General features: G+C 45.7%; 1 protein-coding gene across 1 annotated transcript in view; it reads right to left on the bottom strand.

Moving 5' to 3' along the window:
* The window catches only part of LOC146829238 (sodium- and chloride-dependent neutral and basic amino acid transporter B(0+)-like), a 1,256,359-nt gene that overhangs the window by 1,183,314 nt on the left and 54,018 nt on the right, over positions 1-19,027 (bottom strand). Inside the window, exon 2 of the mRNA XM_085606669.1 lies at positions 14,019-14,163. Coding sequence (XP_085462795.1) covers positions 14,019-14,163 — 145 coding nt within the window. The remainder of the gene's footprint in view (positions 1-14,018; positions 14,164-19,027) is intronic.

Here is a 19,027-nt window from a genome sequence, read left to right on the forward strand (position 1 = left end):
GGAATGAAGGCCGTCGCAGACTGGATGGAGGACAGCCGCCTCAAACTGAACATAGCCAATACGGAAATCCTCATCCTCGGGTCCAACCCCTCCGCATGGGATGACTCTTGGTGGCCCAAATCACTGAGGTCCCCCCAGCCCCCACGGACCACGCATACAACCTGGGAGTCATCCTCGACTCGAAACTCTCCATGACCAAACAAGTCAATGCAGTCTCCTCCTCCTGTTTCAACACCCTCCGCATGCTCCGCAAGATCTACAGATGGATCCCGACAAACACGAGGAAAACAGTCACCCAGGCCCTAGTCAGCAGCAGACTCGACTACGGAAACGCCCTCTACGCCGGAGCCTCGTCCAAGCTCATCAGCAGATTACAGAGAATCCAGAATGCCTCCACACGCCTGATTCTCGACGTCCCACGCCGCGACCACATCACCCCCCACCTGAGTAACCTGCACTGGCTCTCCGTCGACAAAAGAATCTCCTTCAAACTCCTGATCCACGCACACAAGGCACTCCACAAAACCGGCCCAGCCTATCTCAACAGTCGACTCTCCTTCTACGTACCCAACAGGAAACTCCGCTCCGCCGACCACGGTCCCACGCATCCGGAGAACTACTTCTGGGGAGAGATCCTCCTCCCATTGCGCCGCCAGGACCTGGAATACCCTCCCCCTCTACCTGCGACAGACCGAAGACCTGCTGACCTTCAGGAGACAACTCAAGACCTGGCTCTTCGACCAATAGCAGCAGCACCCCCCCCCCCCCCCCCCAGCGCCTTGGAACCCTCACGGGTCATGTAGTGCGCTTTACAAGTTATGTGATTGATTGACTGATTGATTGATGGCTTGGTGAGTGTGTAGAACACATTGGTCTAATGACTTGGCTTTTATTAGCCAGTCATCTAGATACGGGAAGACATGAATTTGTTGTCTTCTGAGATGTGCTGCTACTACTGCAAGACATTTTGTGAATACTCTGGGCGTGGTTGTTACCCCGAATGGAAGGACTGTGAACTGGTAGTGTTGTCCGTCCGCCACAAACCTTAGGTACTTCCTGTGAGCAGGATGTATGGGAATGTGGAAGTAGGCGTCCTTGAGATCTAGTGTGGCAAGGAAATCGCCTTGTTGCAGCAGTGGGAGCACTTGTTGAAGAGTGATCATATGGAAATGATCTGAGTGTATATACAGATTTAGGGGTCTGAGGTCGAGTATTGGTCTCAGAGTCCCGTCCTTTTTGGGGATTAGAAAGTACAGTGAGTATACCCCTGTTCCTTGATGCTCTAAGGGAACTGGCTCTATTGCGTGCTTTTGAAGCAGTGAGAGAACCTCTTGTTTGAGGAGCGTAAGATGGTCTGCGGACATCGGATGCTGTTTGGGTGGTATGTGTGGGGGGGTAGCTGTAAGTTCCAGGCAGTAACCATACTGGATAATTTGTCTTACCCACTTGTCTGTTGTGATGGAGTTCCAGACAGGTAGGAACTGTGTTAGTCTGCCCCCGACTGGAATGGAATGGTCTGCAGGGAGCGGAGGAAAGTCACTGTTTTGTGGCAGGGGAGGTGCGAGTGTAGTTATTACCTCGACCTCGTCCCTTGTTGTTGTTCCCTCTGTATCCGCCTCTAAAATATCCTCTACTGGGGGATGTTTGTGTAGTGGCTTTGAATGTAGATGAGGTGTCTGCGCCCATATTTTTGGAGGCTCCTCTGTAGAAGAAGCGCTGAAAGGAGCCACGCGTTTGTGGAGACTGTAATGCTTCCATGGACTTAGCAGTCTCGGTGTCCTTTTTCATTTTTTCAAGGGCAGTGTCTACAGCCGGCCCAAATAGGTGTTCTTGGTTGAATGGCTGACTGAGTATGGTAGTTTGTACCTCTGGCTTAAAGCCTGAAATGCGTAGCCAGGCATGTCATCTAAGGAGCATACTGGTGTTAATTGATCTAGAGGCAGTGTCTGCTGCTTCAAGTGCACATTTAATTGACGCATTTGAAATTAGCTTGCCCTCTTGGATAGGGTCAGAAGGCATTGGAGTCGATTTCGGCGCCGAGTGTTCTTTTGGCTTCGGTGCCAAATGTGCCGGCGGGACAATGACATGCGGTTTACTCGGCCCCGAGCTACTGGAAGGCTTGTCTTTTTTTCTTCGGAGCGGAGCCCGGAGGCGGGGCTTCTGAAGGATTTTTTTCGGTCTCGACTGGGGCCAACAGGCGAAGTCTTGACCACTTCCTTTGGTTTTGATGGGGTTGGGGCAGGGGCAGTAGTACTCACACGTTGCCCAGGCGAGATGAGGTCGTCTGAGTCTTCTGCCTCGGAGATTATTTCGAGATCCTCGGAATCTTTTTCTCGGATATCGGGGCCTTCATCAAAGATGTCCTCTGGTTCCGCAGCTGGTCTCTGTGCCATGATGTGTCTTCTAGCCCTTCGATCTCGGATGGTCTTTTTGGATCGAAAGGACGCACAGGCTGGACTGCTGGACTCGTCGTGTTCAGGTGATAGGCACTGGTTGCAGACCTTTTGATGGTCACTGTGTGGAACTTTTGCTCCACACTGGGGGCATTTTTTGAAAGGCGTCCTTTACATGAGCCGTATACGGCGTGGATAGGCCCAGCGGCCCGCGTTGACATCTGGAATCGAGCCGATGAGATCGATGTCGAAGATGAAGGTGATTCGATGGTTTTTCTGTAAATTTTGCGCTTCGAGAAGCTTGGAATTGAGATTTCCAACCGGAGAGGAAAAGTTGCATCCGAACCCAATGGCGGAAAAAAACAATCTAACGATGGAGTTGCCCATGCGCACTATCGTCCAAGGGAGGAGTCACCTATCTCGTGACTACAAAGACTTCTTCCAAGACAACAACAACGTGCAAGCATCCGAGCCCAACACCAGATGGCGATCTACTATGCTAGTGTGTGATCTGCAGCTCATATGCCTCGAACCCATATTTCCTATGTCATGTGTGCGAAGCTCACCCAGTGCTTTCTTTCAAGAAATTGGCACTTTGAATTCTGCAACATTACAGGACTCGCAAGTTCCAGAATGCAAAGTGTTGGTGGTTTAAACAAGACGACCAAAGGTGTCACACATGACATTCCCTTTCTCTCCAGCCTCCCGGATCCGGGAGCGAGTAGCTTATCCAGACCAGGTTCATTCTGTTCATTTTGGGGATTGTAGTCATTATTTTATAATGGTTCAACTAGACTACAATTCCCAGAATGCAAAGCACAAAACCTAGATTGAATAAGCTCAAACTACACAACTGCACTCGGTTGGGCTGTATAGCATATGCTGCATTTATGGAACTTCCATCTAGGGTCTGCAATTTATTCTTATCCAAAGAGCCTCATTTTATTTTCACTCCAGGAGGAAGCAGCCGCGCTCCCTAAGCGGGCTGAAATGAGTTCGCAGGACTCCCCCTTTAAGATTCTACGAGCATGTTCAGTCTTCTAAAGAAAGATATTATCTCATGGCACAAGAAATCATGACTAACTCTGTTGCAAGTTCTGCTGACTGCAGCACAGATGGGAATTGGTCACCCCGCCCCTGAGTTTGAGTTTTAGATGACTCAGTTTCCTGTCTCCCTCTACCCCCACCCCAGCCCGTAAACAACGCTTCGATTCTCAAGCACGGCTCAGTGCTTCCTATAGAAACGTAAATATTGTTATAACACGCCAAGAAACATATTTAAAAAAGAAAATCTTAAAAATAAACCACAATCTGTATTAATGTTTTAACAGTTTGCGTTGTTAAGCTTGGACTGGAAAACTGGTAAATCCCATAGGTGAGCTCTAACATTCTCTGCTACGTTTATAAATATGAAAGGTGTGGGGGCTCCTGCTACTTACTGACTACTGCAACAGAATAAGGTGATCTGATCAGGGACAGAAACGTCACTGTGAGAGCCACAAAGTTAGGGAGATGATGGTGGCCACAGTGTGAGCCCTCGTGTACTGTTTTCAGAACAACTCCATGTCCATGCGTGAGTAGCTCTGCCACTCCAGTTTTTTTCTTTACATTCTGGGAGATAGGGCCAATTTTATAATGAGCTAAAGGAGGACTACAAGTCCTAGAATGCAAAGTCAAAAACCTGGAATAGCTGAGCTACTTAAGCATGGGCCTGGGAGTGGGACTCGTGCGAGCTCTATTTGCAGAAGTTCCAAATTCCACACCCGGTACAGCACGTAGTAAAAAGAATTTAAACAGTGGTGTTAACTAAGGGTAAGCATGTTAGATCCATCAACACAGAAACATGGCATTGCCTCTCTCCAGGGCTTTAAGTAGGATGAAAAAACTGGTGGGTCTCTCAAAAGGGCGTGGCTTAAGAACACGCAAGCTAAAAATCAGTGCTTAGTATTGTGTGCTGCTCAACTGGTATTTTGCTGCTTCTGTCATAGGGTACCCAGAATGTTAAAGCCAAAACCAAGACATTTCACAACAAGAATTGGCATAGCCAATAGGTCTTGCCTTTGGTATCTTATAAGTGTTTAGCCATGCAACAGTTGATGTTGTTGCACCAAGGATATTATGCTGCATAAGTAAATACTTATAAGGTCCCAAAAGCAAGACCTATTGGCTATGCCAATGCTTGTAATTACATATAAGTCACCCCTACGTTAAGCCCTAGGTAACCCATGGTGTAGGGTGCTATGTAATCAAAAGGTCAGACATGTACTTTCAGTTTTACATGCCCATTGTAAATTCTTATTACACTTTATCAGCAGTAATTCCTGATTTAGAAGGAGTAGATCTGTCATGTTTCATATCACTGGAATGGTTATGATAAATCCTCTTTACTAGTGAAATATAATTTATGATTGTCCTTTTAATAACGTCACTTTTAGAAAGATGAAGTTTCTTTCTGTTCTTAGCAATGTGGGCCTACAGCCTGTCTCCAGTACACATCTGGGGTGAGTGACAGATGAATATTGTGCCTTCCCTCGATACACCCACACACAATGGGAGCTTAAGTGGGACTTAATCGGCCTCAATGGGACATTAATTGGCTTGAAGGGTGGGCAGAACTGAGTACCTCACCTACAACTGAACATGCTCTCCCCTGTCCCCACACAAAGGACTGCTGACCCTCCGTAGTGAGTCTGGAGCCAGGGCAGGAAGGCGGGACCTCTGTGCACTTCAAAGACCCTCTTTGAAGTCTCCCCCACATCAAAGGCTCCACTGGATATAAGAACTTGACTTTTGACCCTACCAACTGAGTACACCACTGGACTTGTGAAGAACTCTGCCAGGAGGAAGGACTGCTGTGCTGCCAAAAGCACTGCCACTCTGCTGCTCTGGACGAACTGCTGTTTTGCAGTGCTGCCCTGATGCCTGATACCCTCTGCCCTAACTAAGAAAAACTGGACTCGTCTCACGTGAAACCAGAGGGACTCCAAGGGCATGCTAATCTTTTCTAAGTCTCAGGGACATCAAATACTTCAACTCATCCTGCAACAGCACCTGGACTTTGCTTGCTGAAAGTCTTGCCCTGCCAAGTGGGGCGTATCCAGTCCTCGGTCCTTGGAAGTGGGTACAGTGCTGCTACAGTCAGAAACGGTGCTCACCTACCAAGCTGACGCATTGCAGCTGCTGCAAGGAAAGCAGATATCGTATCACCAACTGTGTAGCACATTGTCTCCAGTTTAGGAAGCATCTCTGACTTTTCACGGCTCGGCACCAATACATCACCTTCAATCCTGTGGTCCGTCGATGACGCATCCAAGGTACTTTTCAGCGGGCTAAGGCTGGTCCCTGTATCTGACCCACACTCCATCGCGGTCAACCAGAACTTTTTGATTTACCCTAGTCTAACGTAACCAGATAGCCCCGGTTGTGGCTTTAAGCTTTTAAGCACTATAGTTTCATTTAATCTTTAAAAATGTGTAACTGGTTATACTTTTTCAATTTTTGTCCTTTTCTTTTTGTTTTGTTCATTAAACTAAGCTCTAATGTTCCAACCAGGTGTACCATCTTTTTGTGTGGTGTTTTCAATGTTTTTCATCCTGCATTTATAATCCCCACCCATCATTATATCATACAGGAATGCTGGCTCGGCTCGCCCCACAGTGTGGAGACATTGTTCGATTTTGTTCTGGTGGGCAACTCACTTTATTATGCTGCTCAGAGGCGTGACATACCACCCGACGCTGAAGTGCACCTAAGTTGTTGGCGCCCATGGAGGCCTGCTTGGGGGAAGCCAGAATGACAGACACCCTCCTCCAAAACCCAGCTATCCAGAATGGAGGTGGGTGCTGTCTGCGGGAGGCTTTCTGTGCAGTCCGGGATTGGACCAGGTATCGCTGATGAGGTGTGGGATAGATCGTGCGGCTGCTGCCCTGCTGCAGAAAGGTAAATATCGAGGAATGCTTACACATGGTCTCGGAGGGTCCATACCTAGTTGCCGTGAAGTCTTCAGCCCACCTCCTGCCTGGCCGGCGTCATGACACACGGGGCCTGCCATCATCCCTACAGCACTATCAAAACAGCCTACCTTGGGGTGGAGGAGATGCCTGGCTCCCTCTGGTACCTCCGACGGCGCCTTGGGAAAGCAACCCCCAGGGCCTCATTGTATATCCGCTTCCAATCACCCGGCAGACCAGAGGAACATCTTTGGGACATACCACACCAGACTGCCTACTGTCACTACACCCTCCCACCCACTGATGTCTGCGTGGGCATTTAACTGCGCGGGCGTGACAAGGCTGCCTGGGATCACTGGGATTTTGGTCTGCATCTCTCCTCCATACAGCAACCAGTGCCTGGCACTGCTTCTTCATGTACTACCTATGGTGGACATTAAATCTAGCCTAGAACCCAAAATAGATGCCTAAAGTATAGACATGGGCCTCCTCCGAGAAGATCACAAGAAGCTAAAGGACCGTGTTAAAAACACGGAGTCAACACTGGGTGCACTGAGCCCCACGGTGGCGTACTCTGAGAAACGGCTTCGGGCAATGCAGGAGGGGATAGATTATCTCCAAAGAAGGATTGAAGATCAAGGAGGTAGCACAATTTGGAATAATGTGAGAATACTGGACCTCCCGGAAAAGGCGAAGGCCCATCTATAGAACTGTTCCTAGCGAAATGGTTTGTTAAAACAATATTACAGGGAAAGCAATCGTCCTCCTTTTCTGTTGAGCATGCCCACAGAGTACCTGGGGATCTCCCTCTCCTGGCGCCTCTCCACAACTAGTGGTTACCTGCTTTTTTAATTATAGGCACAGAGATCAGATCCTAAAAGTCACATGGGCTAGGCGCCCTTGGTCAATCGAGAATGGCCAAGTACACGTTAGCAGTCCAACGCCGCAGGTCCTTCTTCATTACAGTAAAACAGTGCCTCTGCGACCATGGCATCAAATATGCCTTGAAATTCCCGGCCACACTCCGGATTGCTCACAAAGGTACCACTTTGTTTTGCTCATCACCAGAGGATACCTAGAGAGCAGAAGCATCACGTCCCCTTCTGGGGTAAAAACGGACCCTCCTTCTGCATGGAAAATACAATGACACCATAAAACGCGCTGCAAGCACTGCCCCCGTGGTCTAACTAAGGAACAGGTAGCAAGAGAGAGGGTTCAGGTGGTGGCCGAAGTGGAAAGATGTGTGGCGACCTCTTCCCCCACAAGATCATAAACTGAAAGCCAACCTACTGAATCTCCAAAATTGACTGGCTCGCAGGTGGCTGTGCTGCTGAGTAGCAGTCTGCTTGTCACACCTCAGACAGCGGAGGATTTGATATGAACTGCAGATCCAGATTTGCTAACTGTTGAAATAAATGTCTTGCATATGTGATTGCTTCCAGGTGGGTAAGCAGTAACAATGTTGATATGATGGCCATGGGTTGCGTACATACTTACATTGGGCTATATCCGTGCGCATCTCCCTACTCCACGTATCAAATACCACTGGTATAAACTGTTACATAACACTGGACACCCATTGGTGTACTGGCCTTGACTGAGAGTTGGGAGTTTTCTATATATTTCCTTCTTTGTTTATCACATAGGTTTTTCATGACTGTTTTGTTGATTGTTGGAAGCCGGAGTCCCAGTCCTGCACCAGGGTCACCAAATGCGAGACCCAGGACTCCTCACTCAACGTTAGGCCAAGTAAGGACACGGTTTGAGATAGCCCTGCTCCCTCCCTTAGTAGCTTGCCACGAGCAGCCAGGCCTAACTCCAAGGCCCGAGTGTACAGTATGTGCAACCACACTCAAAGCAACCCCCTGGTGACACCACAAATGGACAAACGAGTTTAATAAAACAAGTATAAACTTTATATAAAAGATATATGATCAGACCACATGATACAAAAGCCAACATATAATAAAGGGTAATATTTGTTACGGCTGGCTGGTAAGCTCAAATCCCAACCACCGCTTTCCAAATGCTATGCTGGTCGTAATGCTAGAATCACACACGTTGCAATGGACAAACAATAGTGCACTGCGTAACAATAAAATCCTGTGTTTGGCAAAGAACAAATACTACGATGCGTAACGATACACCCCAGTACCTTGCAATGGGAGAAATAATGCAATGCGTACTGCTACAATCATGAACTGCGCAATGAAGGAATAAGGCAATGCGTCCCACCCCAATTACGTACTTTGCAATGAAGAAATAATGCAATGCGCACCGCTGCAATCATGTACTTTGCAATAAAAAACTAATGCAATGCGTAGCTATAATCATGTACTTTGCAATGAAGTAATAATGCAATACGGGCCACTACAATCCTTTACTTTGCAATGGAGAAATACTGCAATTCGTAGAGCTACAATTGTGTACTTCGTTATGCAGAAATAATGAAAGGCGTCATAAGACAGTCCGTCAGTTCGTTAGTAGCAGTATTGGCAATGTGTATTACGACACTCAGCCTCTTCGATAACAGTTGCCCCCACACGTATCAACGATGACATAAAGTACAGCTTCTCACTCTGGCCCCAGTACGGCCACTCTTTTGGTCAGTACGGGCCCCAATCTGAGCCGAAGCAAAGGCTCACGTCGCCAGAAGGAATGAGAGGCCGAGAGAGTGTCCCACTGAGCCCGCACCCCGCCAAGGTAGTGATCCACATTACCTGGGGGCGTGACCCCACTCTCCTCTCTTCCTTCAGCAAACAGGGCTTTCTGTGCAGAACTTTCTCAATGGGCCTCAGCGGCTCGGCCTGGCAGCTCAGCTCCTACGGGGCTGCTGGTCCGGCCGGCAACTGTTAGGAAGGTCTCAGGCGGCCATAGGGCACGCGTACCCCACGCCTCTGAGATTACGTTACTCCGGGTGCACGCTCACCACACCTTTGGCACAAAGCCACACATACAACGCTGATGGGACTTCAAGGCGACTCCAAGTGCACGTTCACCCGGCACTCCTTCCTGCGGTCTCAGTTGGCACCAAGACACGCACACCGTGCTGCAGAGACTCACTTTCTTCTGTTGCACACGACGATCAGCCGATCACCTCCACAGTCCCAGGTTGCACCAAAGCACGCACACTGCTTTACTGAGACTTACTCTAACTCCCGTGCCCCGATATCCAGGCGCTCTTCACCAACGCCTCCGGCGGCACCACAACACGCTCACCGTGTCCGAGCCTCACTTCTCCGGTGCACTTGATGACCAGGCGCTCTTCACCAGCACCTCCGGTGCACCCCGACATGCACCCTGCGTGTCCCAGAGTCACTCCACTTCTGATGTACATGTTGACCAGGCGCTCCTCACTAATGCCTCCTGTGCACCACAACACGCATCCAGCGCGTCCGAGTCTCACTTCTCCTCCGTGTGTCCAAGATCACAGGCCACACCTTCCGAGAGTCTCATGCTGCCAAAACACGCGCCCACCGCGTCGCTTGAAGCTTCTCCGGAAACTTTATGTTCCTGTGTTTCAAAACAGGGAGCCAGCTCACCTCGGGCCCTTGGGGTAACAAGACACAGTACAAATCACAGTCTTCTTCAAGCAGGGGGACCCAGCGCACAAAGCACAGTCCCAACAGCCTCTTCATTGGTTAAAACAGCAAACTGCAGACCAGCCCCAGATCACGAAGCAAGGGTCGGTCCTTCCCAGCAGTCTCTTCAGTTGTTCCTTCCTTAGTAGAGGTTCCTCTTGACCATGAAATGGCTCCAAGACTTTTCAGTCTCAATCCATTTCTATTCCAACGTTCGGGGGTATCAGCTCTCATAGTTATACTTTGAAGTTTGTTGTACTCAGGGGTCCCTGACCCCTGCCTAAATCAGTTCTGGGTGTCTCCCTCCCAATGTCACCTTTCTCCCTTTGATACATGGGGTCTGGATCGTTAATCACTCAGCAGGAGACGGGTCAATTGTTCTATAGCAGCAACCCAGGCCTCTTCACCTCCCGGGCTTCTCCTCCCCCTACTCTCCAGATGCCGGTCAGCCTGGTGTCGTCTCAACCCCTCCCTGAGTCAAGACCTCTCCCAGCTCCTCTCACCTCTCAGATCCAGACAGTCAATTCACATTCAGCAGAGACACACAGAAATGCTTAAAGCACAAAACTCAGCCACTTCCTAGAAGAGTGTTTTTTGAGCACACAGTGACAAAACCTCCTTCATAGAAAGATGTGTTATGACACTGTGAGTTCAAACATACTAAACTTAACCTCTCCATTTTAAACATATGGGAAACTAGACTAACAAAAACAATACCCAGCATCCCCCATTCTATCCTATGGGCAGGATGGCCTTTCACCAGTGAAAAACGAAATGGAGTGTTTTTCACTGTCAGGACATAGCACACCCCTCAGTATATGTCCTGTCTTTTACTTACACTGCACCCTGCCCAGGGGTTACCCGGGACCTACCACAGGGGTGCCCACTGTGTACGCAAAAGGGAAAGTAAGGCCTGACAAGTGGTTGCACTTGTCAGGACAACATGCTAACTTAGCAAACTGCGCGCAGGCCCTACACTGCAGACCTGAGTTCCCTTCTCCGCGCACCTTTGCATTACTAGCCCTGGCACACACAGTGCACATCACTGGGGACTTTACTAGTAAGGAAAACATACCAATCATGGCCAACCAAATACCATTACACTTTACACAGGGAACACTTGTACTTTGACACTGATCAGCAGTGGCAAAGTACCCAAAGCATCTAAATTGGCAACTCTATGTCAGGAAAACGGTCTAGGGGGAAAGCAAAAGGTTTAGGGAACTTTAGCAAAAAAGGCCAAGTCCTGCATGGATAATGTGACATATTGTGGGACTTGGGAAGGGGGGATGTGGGGGGTACAAGGAAGAGTGATGACACTAGGGAAGAAAACCCATACGTGTTACAATGGCAACCAACGACGTAGTGGCCGGGCAGCCAATTCTGTTATTTACCTGGAATGTACATGGGCTGGAAGGTTACACAAAGCAATATCATGTCTATCGGTATCTATGTAGGCACCAGATCCAGATAGTGCACCTTCAAGAGACACATTTGGCCACCCCAAACCTAATAGCTATGCGCAAGTGCTGGAGGGGCACACTGGCAGGGACCACATACTCTAGATATGCTAGGTGAGCCCTAATCGGATAGCACCAGAAGTGCCTCTGGAAGTGTTGCATACTAGAGTCGACACAGACGGAAGGTAGTTGCCCCTCCCCCTCTCTTTTGGTGTCTCGGGTATGCATCTTCCATTATAGTTTGATGTAGTTATCTCTTATAGTTTTCGACGGAATTTACTAGACCTTTGGAACATGCAGTGTTTTCGCTAATTAGACTTGATAGCACTTATGGTCTTTGTTGCACAGCAGGGCCTATCATGATAAATGCACACATACTTTGCTTAACATCCGCTGTCTTTTTAAAATTCCAATTTTACATTCAGATTTCTGCTTGTCAGGAAGACCACACTGTTAGGATTTACAGCTTGCTTTTTTCTTATCTGTAATACTAGAGTGCCAGCTCTTTTTTCGATATAACAGTAACTTATACAGAAAAAAATGTTTTTTGGGGCGTTAACTTCACATTAAAGTGTGTGTTTTTTGTGGGCCGTAAACTGCAGACAATGTGTAGCTCCTTTGTTCAAATCTTTTTATGAACGAACAGTCCTACAGAAAACACGAGATGAATAGCTCCAAGATGTATAAAAACAAAAGAATGGAAAAAGACCTCGGGTGACATGGCTGTTCTTTGCCTCATTTCGCTATTTAATCACCCCACATGAAACCAGAGATGGTCAGAATACACCATATGTTGTAGTCCAACGATCTGTACTTTCTAATTTAGTTATTAAAAGCCCAAATGTGGGCGCGAGGAAAGGAATAGAATGAGAGATTGGAGAGAAAATAATGAATGCTTTCATTTTAACTACACACTGCCCTCCCACAGGGTGGACATTCAACTGATCTGAATCGTACACAATTAATTATTGGATTACAGTATCCCTTAGGGTACCAAACTGCATTTGTTCTAATTTTGCCCAAGAATGATGCAGTAGCATCTGCTTTCAAATAAAACAATAAAGTCCCTGATAATACCCCTCCCTTTATTTAGGTCGAGCATTCGAGACCTCTTGTATAGACTTTAGTATATATACTTATGAGGTCGAGCATTCGAGACCTCTTGTATATACTTTAGTATATACTTATATGTGTATGTACTTTGTGGGCTCTGGATATCAGCCCTAGGACTTCTCGGGTTCCACTTAGGGACTTTTATTTTCTGTTCATCTCCCTCTATTTAACTGTCTTGATAGAAAATGACCAGTAGAGGTGAGTAAAATACCAGAATTGCTTTCCGCTGAGGGACTTTATTTTTTTTATTTTTCTGGCACCTGCCTCTATTTAACTTTCTTGATAGAAAACAACCAGCAGAGTTCAGTAAAATACCAGAATCGCTTTAGCATTCTCTAGATTCCAGTCCATAGAAATTGTCTTCCATGAGCACCCGTAGACAATAATATTTTTTTCAAATATTGTATTTTCAGTGATATGACCACCGAAGGACCTGATTTTATATTAAAAACAGAGCTTTGGACAATACTATTTCATCATTTCTCTCCATGTGTTCCCATCCCTGGCGTGTCACGTAGTTTGGTGCTTACTTTCCCTCCATGTTAAAGAACAGTAGATGTTTCAGCACCCAGGCTAATGTGCTGCATAGCTAAATACATAAAAGGTCCCAAAGGCGAGACCGATTGCATTGCAAATGCTTGTTGTAACTAAGGTATTTTAATAGCACAAAAGTCAACACTGGATATTCTGGTAGAATATACCCCTCCATATCAGCATGTGAAGTGCCTCCCCCTCTCTGTAATTAGATTGGCAAGAGCAGAAGCCTTCCTCACACAAGCACGCAGCTGAAGGAGAGCCGTGGGGCATCTGCAGAAGGTGAGCCACTGGGTACCTTGATTTGTACACAAGCACACAGAGCAGAGTGCTTCCTTCCAACAGTGAGAATCCATCAGCACAGCAACCACTAGCTGCGAGCAGAAAGCGCGTTGCCTGTTCCCTCATTCTCACTCGCGCGCCCAGTGGCAGGAGGGAAAGCCTGCTTCAAGCAAGCACAAGACAGCAGGCGCGCCGCCAGGCATTACCAGAGGGATCTGCCAGGTACCCACCAAGCCTCTGAAGAGGGGAGTGCGACTCTCAGTGGTCGACAGAGCGGCTCCTGAAAGGGGGTAGTGAAGGCTGATAGAAGGAGTGAACTGCCCAGCACCATTCTCTTTCTTTCAGAGCTGAATCTGGGGACACCAACGGAAGGGGTTTCATGCTTTGTTTTCACCTTTCTACCATTCTGTTGAGTGACAGAAATCCATTGCATGTTTGTGTTCCGAGCCCTGTCTCATCCACAGATGTCTTACATGTAATTGTAGCCACTAGGAAAGAAGCAAAGCACTCTATACCCCATCACTAACAGCCATAATGTAAAGTGGATGGCACAATGTACACATCCACGAAATGCCGTGAGCAAGGCTTTCAGGGGTTTACTGCACTTCGTTTGCCCTGTTCTCCGGTGCAAAACAATCGACTTTCGAATGTGTGGTAAGATTAACACGCACAGATACAAAGTACAATGTAAATATGTTTATTTACCTCCACCATTCTTGTAGGCCAGGTAAGGAAATCTCCAGACATTGCCTAATCCTACAGCGTATCCCACCATAGATAAGAGATAGTCGGCTTTGTTGGACCAGGTGCCACGATCTGGGCTTTCATCCTCGAGATCTACTTGCGAATCCTGCGGACGTGAAACAAAATATTTAGTGTAGGTTCAGCGGATGAAGAAGAGATGAAGCCGTTGGTACACAACAAAATGAACACATGTTCGAAGTATTTTTCTCTCCTGGAATTCCAGAAAATTCTGCGATTAGCAATGCATGAAACATCAGACCCACATTTTGTAAGCCTATGACGTGCCCCCATTTTACAGCATAATCGTCAAAGCCATTACACAAACCCATTAATTTCCCTCAGAGGGCAACACAAGCAAAATAAGGAAATGCGTGCGCTGTACTTGGAAATACTAACAGATGATTTTGCCCCTAAGCAATCCCTCCCATTCATGACTGACAATGCGTTTGTTAGCGCCTGCTGAACGTTCTTAACAGTGCCAATGGATAACCCAATGCACGGAAAATGGCTCCCACGGACTAATTATTCAAAACAAAGTATGGGGCATATTATCAAGACAGGTGATAAAATTATCGCTGCTTTAGCCGCTAAAACGGCGATAATGGGCTTGATAATATGCTCTATGGAATTCCAATTGAAGCCCATGTTAGTTAGATGTGAAGGACATCTAACCTGAGCTTCAATTGGAATTCCATAGAGCATATTATCAAGGCCATTATCGCCGTTTTAGCGGCTAAAGCAGCGATAATTTTATCGCCTGTCATGATAATATGCCCCTATGTGTCTTAAATGTGTGGCAATATATCAAAACACAAAAGGTTAACCATTCTTGCAACTTATATTGCACAAGGATGGATTATGTAACAGGTATGTAAGTGACAAACTTTAACCTGCAATCTTTAACTAAAGTATGTCAGCAAGTTTACAATTTGTATATACATTTACTCGACAGAAAGTTAAAAAATGCATTCGTTCAAGTGCAAGGCTGGATTGGATTGACCAGTAGGCTTACATACAAGGGGTGGCGGAAATAAATTGTAGCTAGGCTACAAACAATAATGTTAAGTGCAGTTCATGTTTATGGAACATGGTGTTTTACACACTTTGAGGTATGCCAATAGGTCAATAATAATATTGGGACTCTAATGAGAAAAGCGGGAGGCAGCCTACAGATTCAAAGGACTGCAAAGTCGTTTTTGCTTTAAAAAGGACAAGTGAACTCAACAAAGTGATTTAGGCCAGAGTACTTTGTTGAATCCATCCAGCAACATTTGGTATAGCTGCTGCACCTCAAATGGTACATCTTAAACTATAAAGCAGTCGTTTCAGATGGAAATTCAAATATTGTGATCTTGAGCAGTAATCCTAATTCAGAGAAAGACAACCGCTTTTACCGTCATTTGTAAATGTTGCTGCAGACTCTCCGATTTCATGGATAAAATCTCCTCATCTGAGACATTCTTGCAATATTTTTGTTGCAGAAAAACGCTCTTTGCTCGCTCTAGGACTTAGATTTCACTTGCAGCTGTGGCTAAAGACAATTCAGATCTGTTAGCCAAGGATTAACAAAAGTACCATCACTATGCTTCATGACGGAACTAAAGTAACTTATTGAGTGTGAGAACGCGAATATTAGATCTATAGATACAGACCACGCTTTACATTTCTATCCCAAGGCCCACTATCAAAATTCCAGGTTATCACAATGAAAACCTCAAAAGCATACACTAGGCACTCCTTTATTGACACCCCTTGAACCCTAGTCACTGTAAAAAAGATGATGCTAGTGGGCTTAGACAGGACTGGCTTTAGTGCTGATGGCGACCAGTGCGGCAATCATTTTTTGACGCCCCCCATGACCTCCTCCTCTGATTGCCTCACTACCACCCTGCAAAAGTGGCCCTCATCTCGACATAGCCCCTCTCTCACATGCATTTCAATTGCTTCGAAGCACTGGTAAAGGCTGGGTTTACTAATCCATTCAGCAAGCCACATAAAATACAGATCTTTTAGTTGCAGCAGGCATATTTAACCTCTACGCTACTTTATGTTGCTTTTATTCTTGTAAAATGCTTCTTCTCAAGGTAGTATAAGGTGTAAGACTGCCACTAGACGAAACTCTGCTCTCACTCTCTATCAGGAACATTAATGATAAGAGTCATCTTGAGATTTTTGTTGCTGCCTGAAATCTCGATGCATAAGGAACTCTGCAACAGGTGCTTTAAATCATAAGTTATTGCTAAACACGGCACATCCCCCCACTCTCCAAGGTCGGTGCCCCCCTTCCAGGTCAGTGCCCAGTGAAGCCGCACTGGTCGCACTGCCCTAAAGCCGACCCTGGGCTTTCATAACTAACACAACAAACCCAACAAAACCACAAAACATCCATCCATCCATCTCCTTTACTGTCTCCATTAGGACTTCATCACTTTGGAGAACCCAAACCAACTGTCAAATTGGGGCTCCTAAACACCTACTTTCCCCGATAATACATCAATGCTATAGATTATTTATTGGCCCAAAACACTGTGAAGCCTTGATGTTTTTCAAATAGAACATATCAAAAATGTGTGAGTTAGTTCTAAACATACCCAAACATTATTTTACCACCTTTAAGCTTGTACTCAAGAGACAGATAATCAGGTTAGCTTCGTAGATTAAATCCTCCAATCTAAGTATTGGGCTTCTCCTGGTACTTGCATGAAACAGGGTTTCCCTTTTCTGGCAACTGAAATCACGAACATGATAACCTCCTTTCTATTGGCTGACAAAGTACCTTGGAAATGAAAACCTATGGCAGGACTCCAGAGAACGGTAAATTAACGTCTGATTTCCAATATACCTTCGCCTGGAAAAATAAAAAGTTGTAATCGGAAGACTGCAAAAATATTGTTGAATCAAAAAAGTTATTCAATGATCTTCAGTGAAAGTTCTTACCCTTGAAGGGGACCGTATTTAAACTAGCTGAGAAGAGCTCCTGATGCCCTTGAATAAAGGTCAGCAAGCTAAAATGATTCTTATAGGTCTCTCTGTGCCTTACAAAGTATGTAGTTCAGATCTTGATCTCTAGTCTGAAAGACGGCTTAATTACATACTCATTTAGTTCACTCCTTTGCAGATGCACCAGCAAATATACATGGGATTTACAGAAGCCCCCACTCACCTGTCATTGTCCATGCTCCAAGGATCTTCTCTCTCCAGACATGTTCTCACTAGAAGCATGTACCACTTTCTTAGCTGCTTGATCATTATAATGTCTATTTTCAGATTGTGAGATTCTGGATTATTAATGTGGGTAGGGTCCCATCAAACTAGATGTTAGAAATGGGGGTCTCTTGGGAGACGCGCGAGCGCGCGAAACAAGATGGCCGCCGTGTAGAGAGCTCCGGCGCTTTTACGCCCGTTTTTCGGTAAATAACGACGAATCCTGTCAGTTTTGCGGCGCAAATGAGGTCGCTTGACTTTTGAACATCCTACCTATAGATTGCTGTGATTTCCTTTGGATTTGGACGGTGTTAGAGGCGTTTTTCGGTGTCCAGCCTCTGCTTCCAGCTCTGCCTTCAGGTATTCCCAGTTTTGTCTGTCAGGGGGCGGAGCAAGCCTTCAGGAAAGGGCCTGGCTTGGGCCTAGCCACTCCAATAGCCAGTTATAGCTGCTGCACCAGCTTTAATAAAGATTTTCTCACTGCTGCAGTATTTTTTCCTTAATTTTCTTGCTTTGTTGCTGTCATTTTCGCAATTTTGTTATTTTATTTTTATTATTATTATTCTACTTTCGATACTACATAAACATGGATAATAAAAATATTCATCCTAAAAGGAAGCAGCAGGTTTCACCTCCGCCAATTAAATCAAAGGCAGTAGAGTCAACAGAACCTTCATTAGCCTTAATTTTAGAGGAAATTCAAGCGCTTCGTGTCAACACAGATTCCATTGCCTCAGAGATTAAAAATGTTCGAAAGGAAATGGTGAGTCTGTCAATGAAAATCTCTGATAACGCAATTAAAATACACGATAATAAGGCTAAGCTTGAGACTTTCACTCCACTTGTAGCTAAAATATCTCCTTTGTCTATCCGACTTCTAGAGATGGAAAATCGTAACAGACAATACAATTTACGCATTTTTAATTTACCAGAGGATGTGGAGGGTGGCATCTGTAGATTGTATTTGGAAAATTTGATTCCTGGGCTTCTACAAATTAAATTTCCAGAAACATTTGAGATTGACAAGGCCCATAGAATTCCTTCACATCGCAATCCTCAACATACCAAACCTCGTCAAATGATTTTCAAAGTCCTCAGGCATCATCATTTGGTTTTGATTCGAAAGGCAGCACGAGAGATTCCTTCCTTGATGGTCAATGGGAATAAAATTTTTATTCATCAAGACTTTGCCAAGGAAACAGTCTCAATACGCAAGGAATTTTCTGCTCTTCGGCCTCAACTGCGAAGTCTTGGGTTCAAATATTGTCTTTTTGACCCTTCAACAATGTGTATCTGGAAAGACAATCTGTCAAAATCTTTTCAACGTCCTGATGACTTACGTCAGTTTTTGGATCAGCGTTCACAGCATTCCATGGATACTCATGACTCTAATACTTGATTATAGCTAATTTACGTATTTTCTGACAGGTTAATGGGTCATTACTACATTGGGCTCCAACGGCTCGGTCATGCTTGTTAAGCGTATGTGCGTCTCATCTTTGATATTTTTGTACCCTGTTTGTCGTTCTCTCCTTTTAAAATTTTTTTCACCTCCTTTTACTTGTTCTGGAGCTACTATTTTCTCTTATTATTGTTCTCCTTTTCTTTTTCTCCTCTTCTTGATCTTTTTTTATTCTTTCTCTCTTCATTATGGCTGATATTCACAATATTAAAGTTGTTTCACTAAATGTTAAAGGTTTACGTCATCCAGTTAAGCGTACAAAAATCTTAGACTATTTAGGTAGTTGTAGGGCAGATATTTGTTT

This window comes from Triturus cristatus, chromosome 5_2 (genome assembly GCF_964204655.1).
Source record: "Triturus cristatus chromosome 5_2, aTriCri1.1, whole genome shotgun sequence".
Lineage (NCBI taxonomy): Eukaryota > Metazoa > Chordata > Amphibia > Caudata > Salamandridae > Triturus > Triturus cristatus.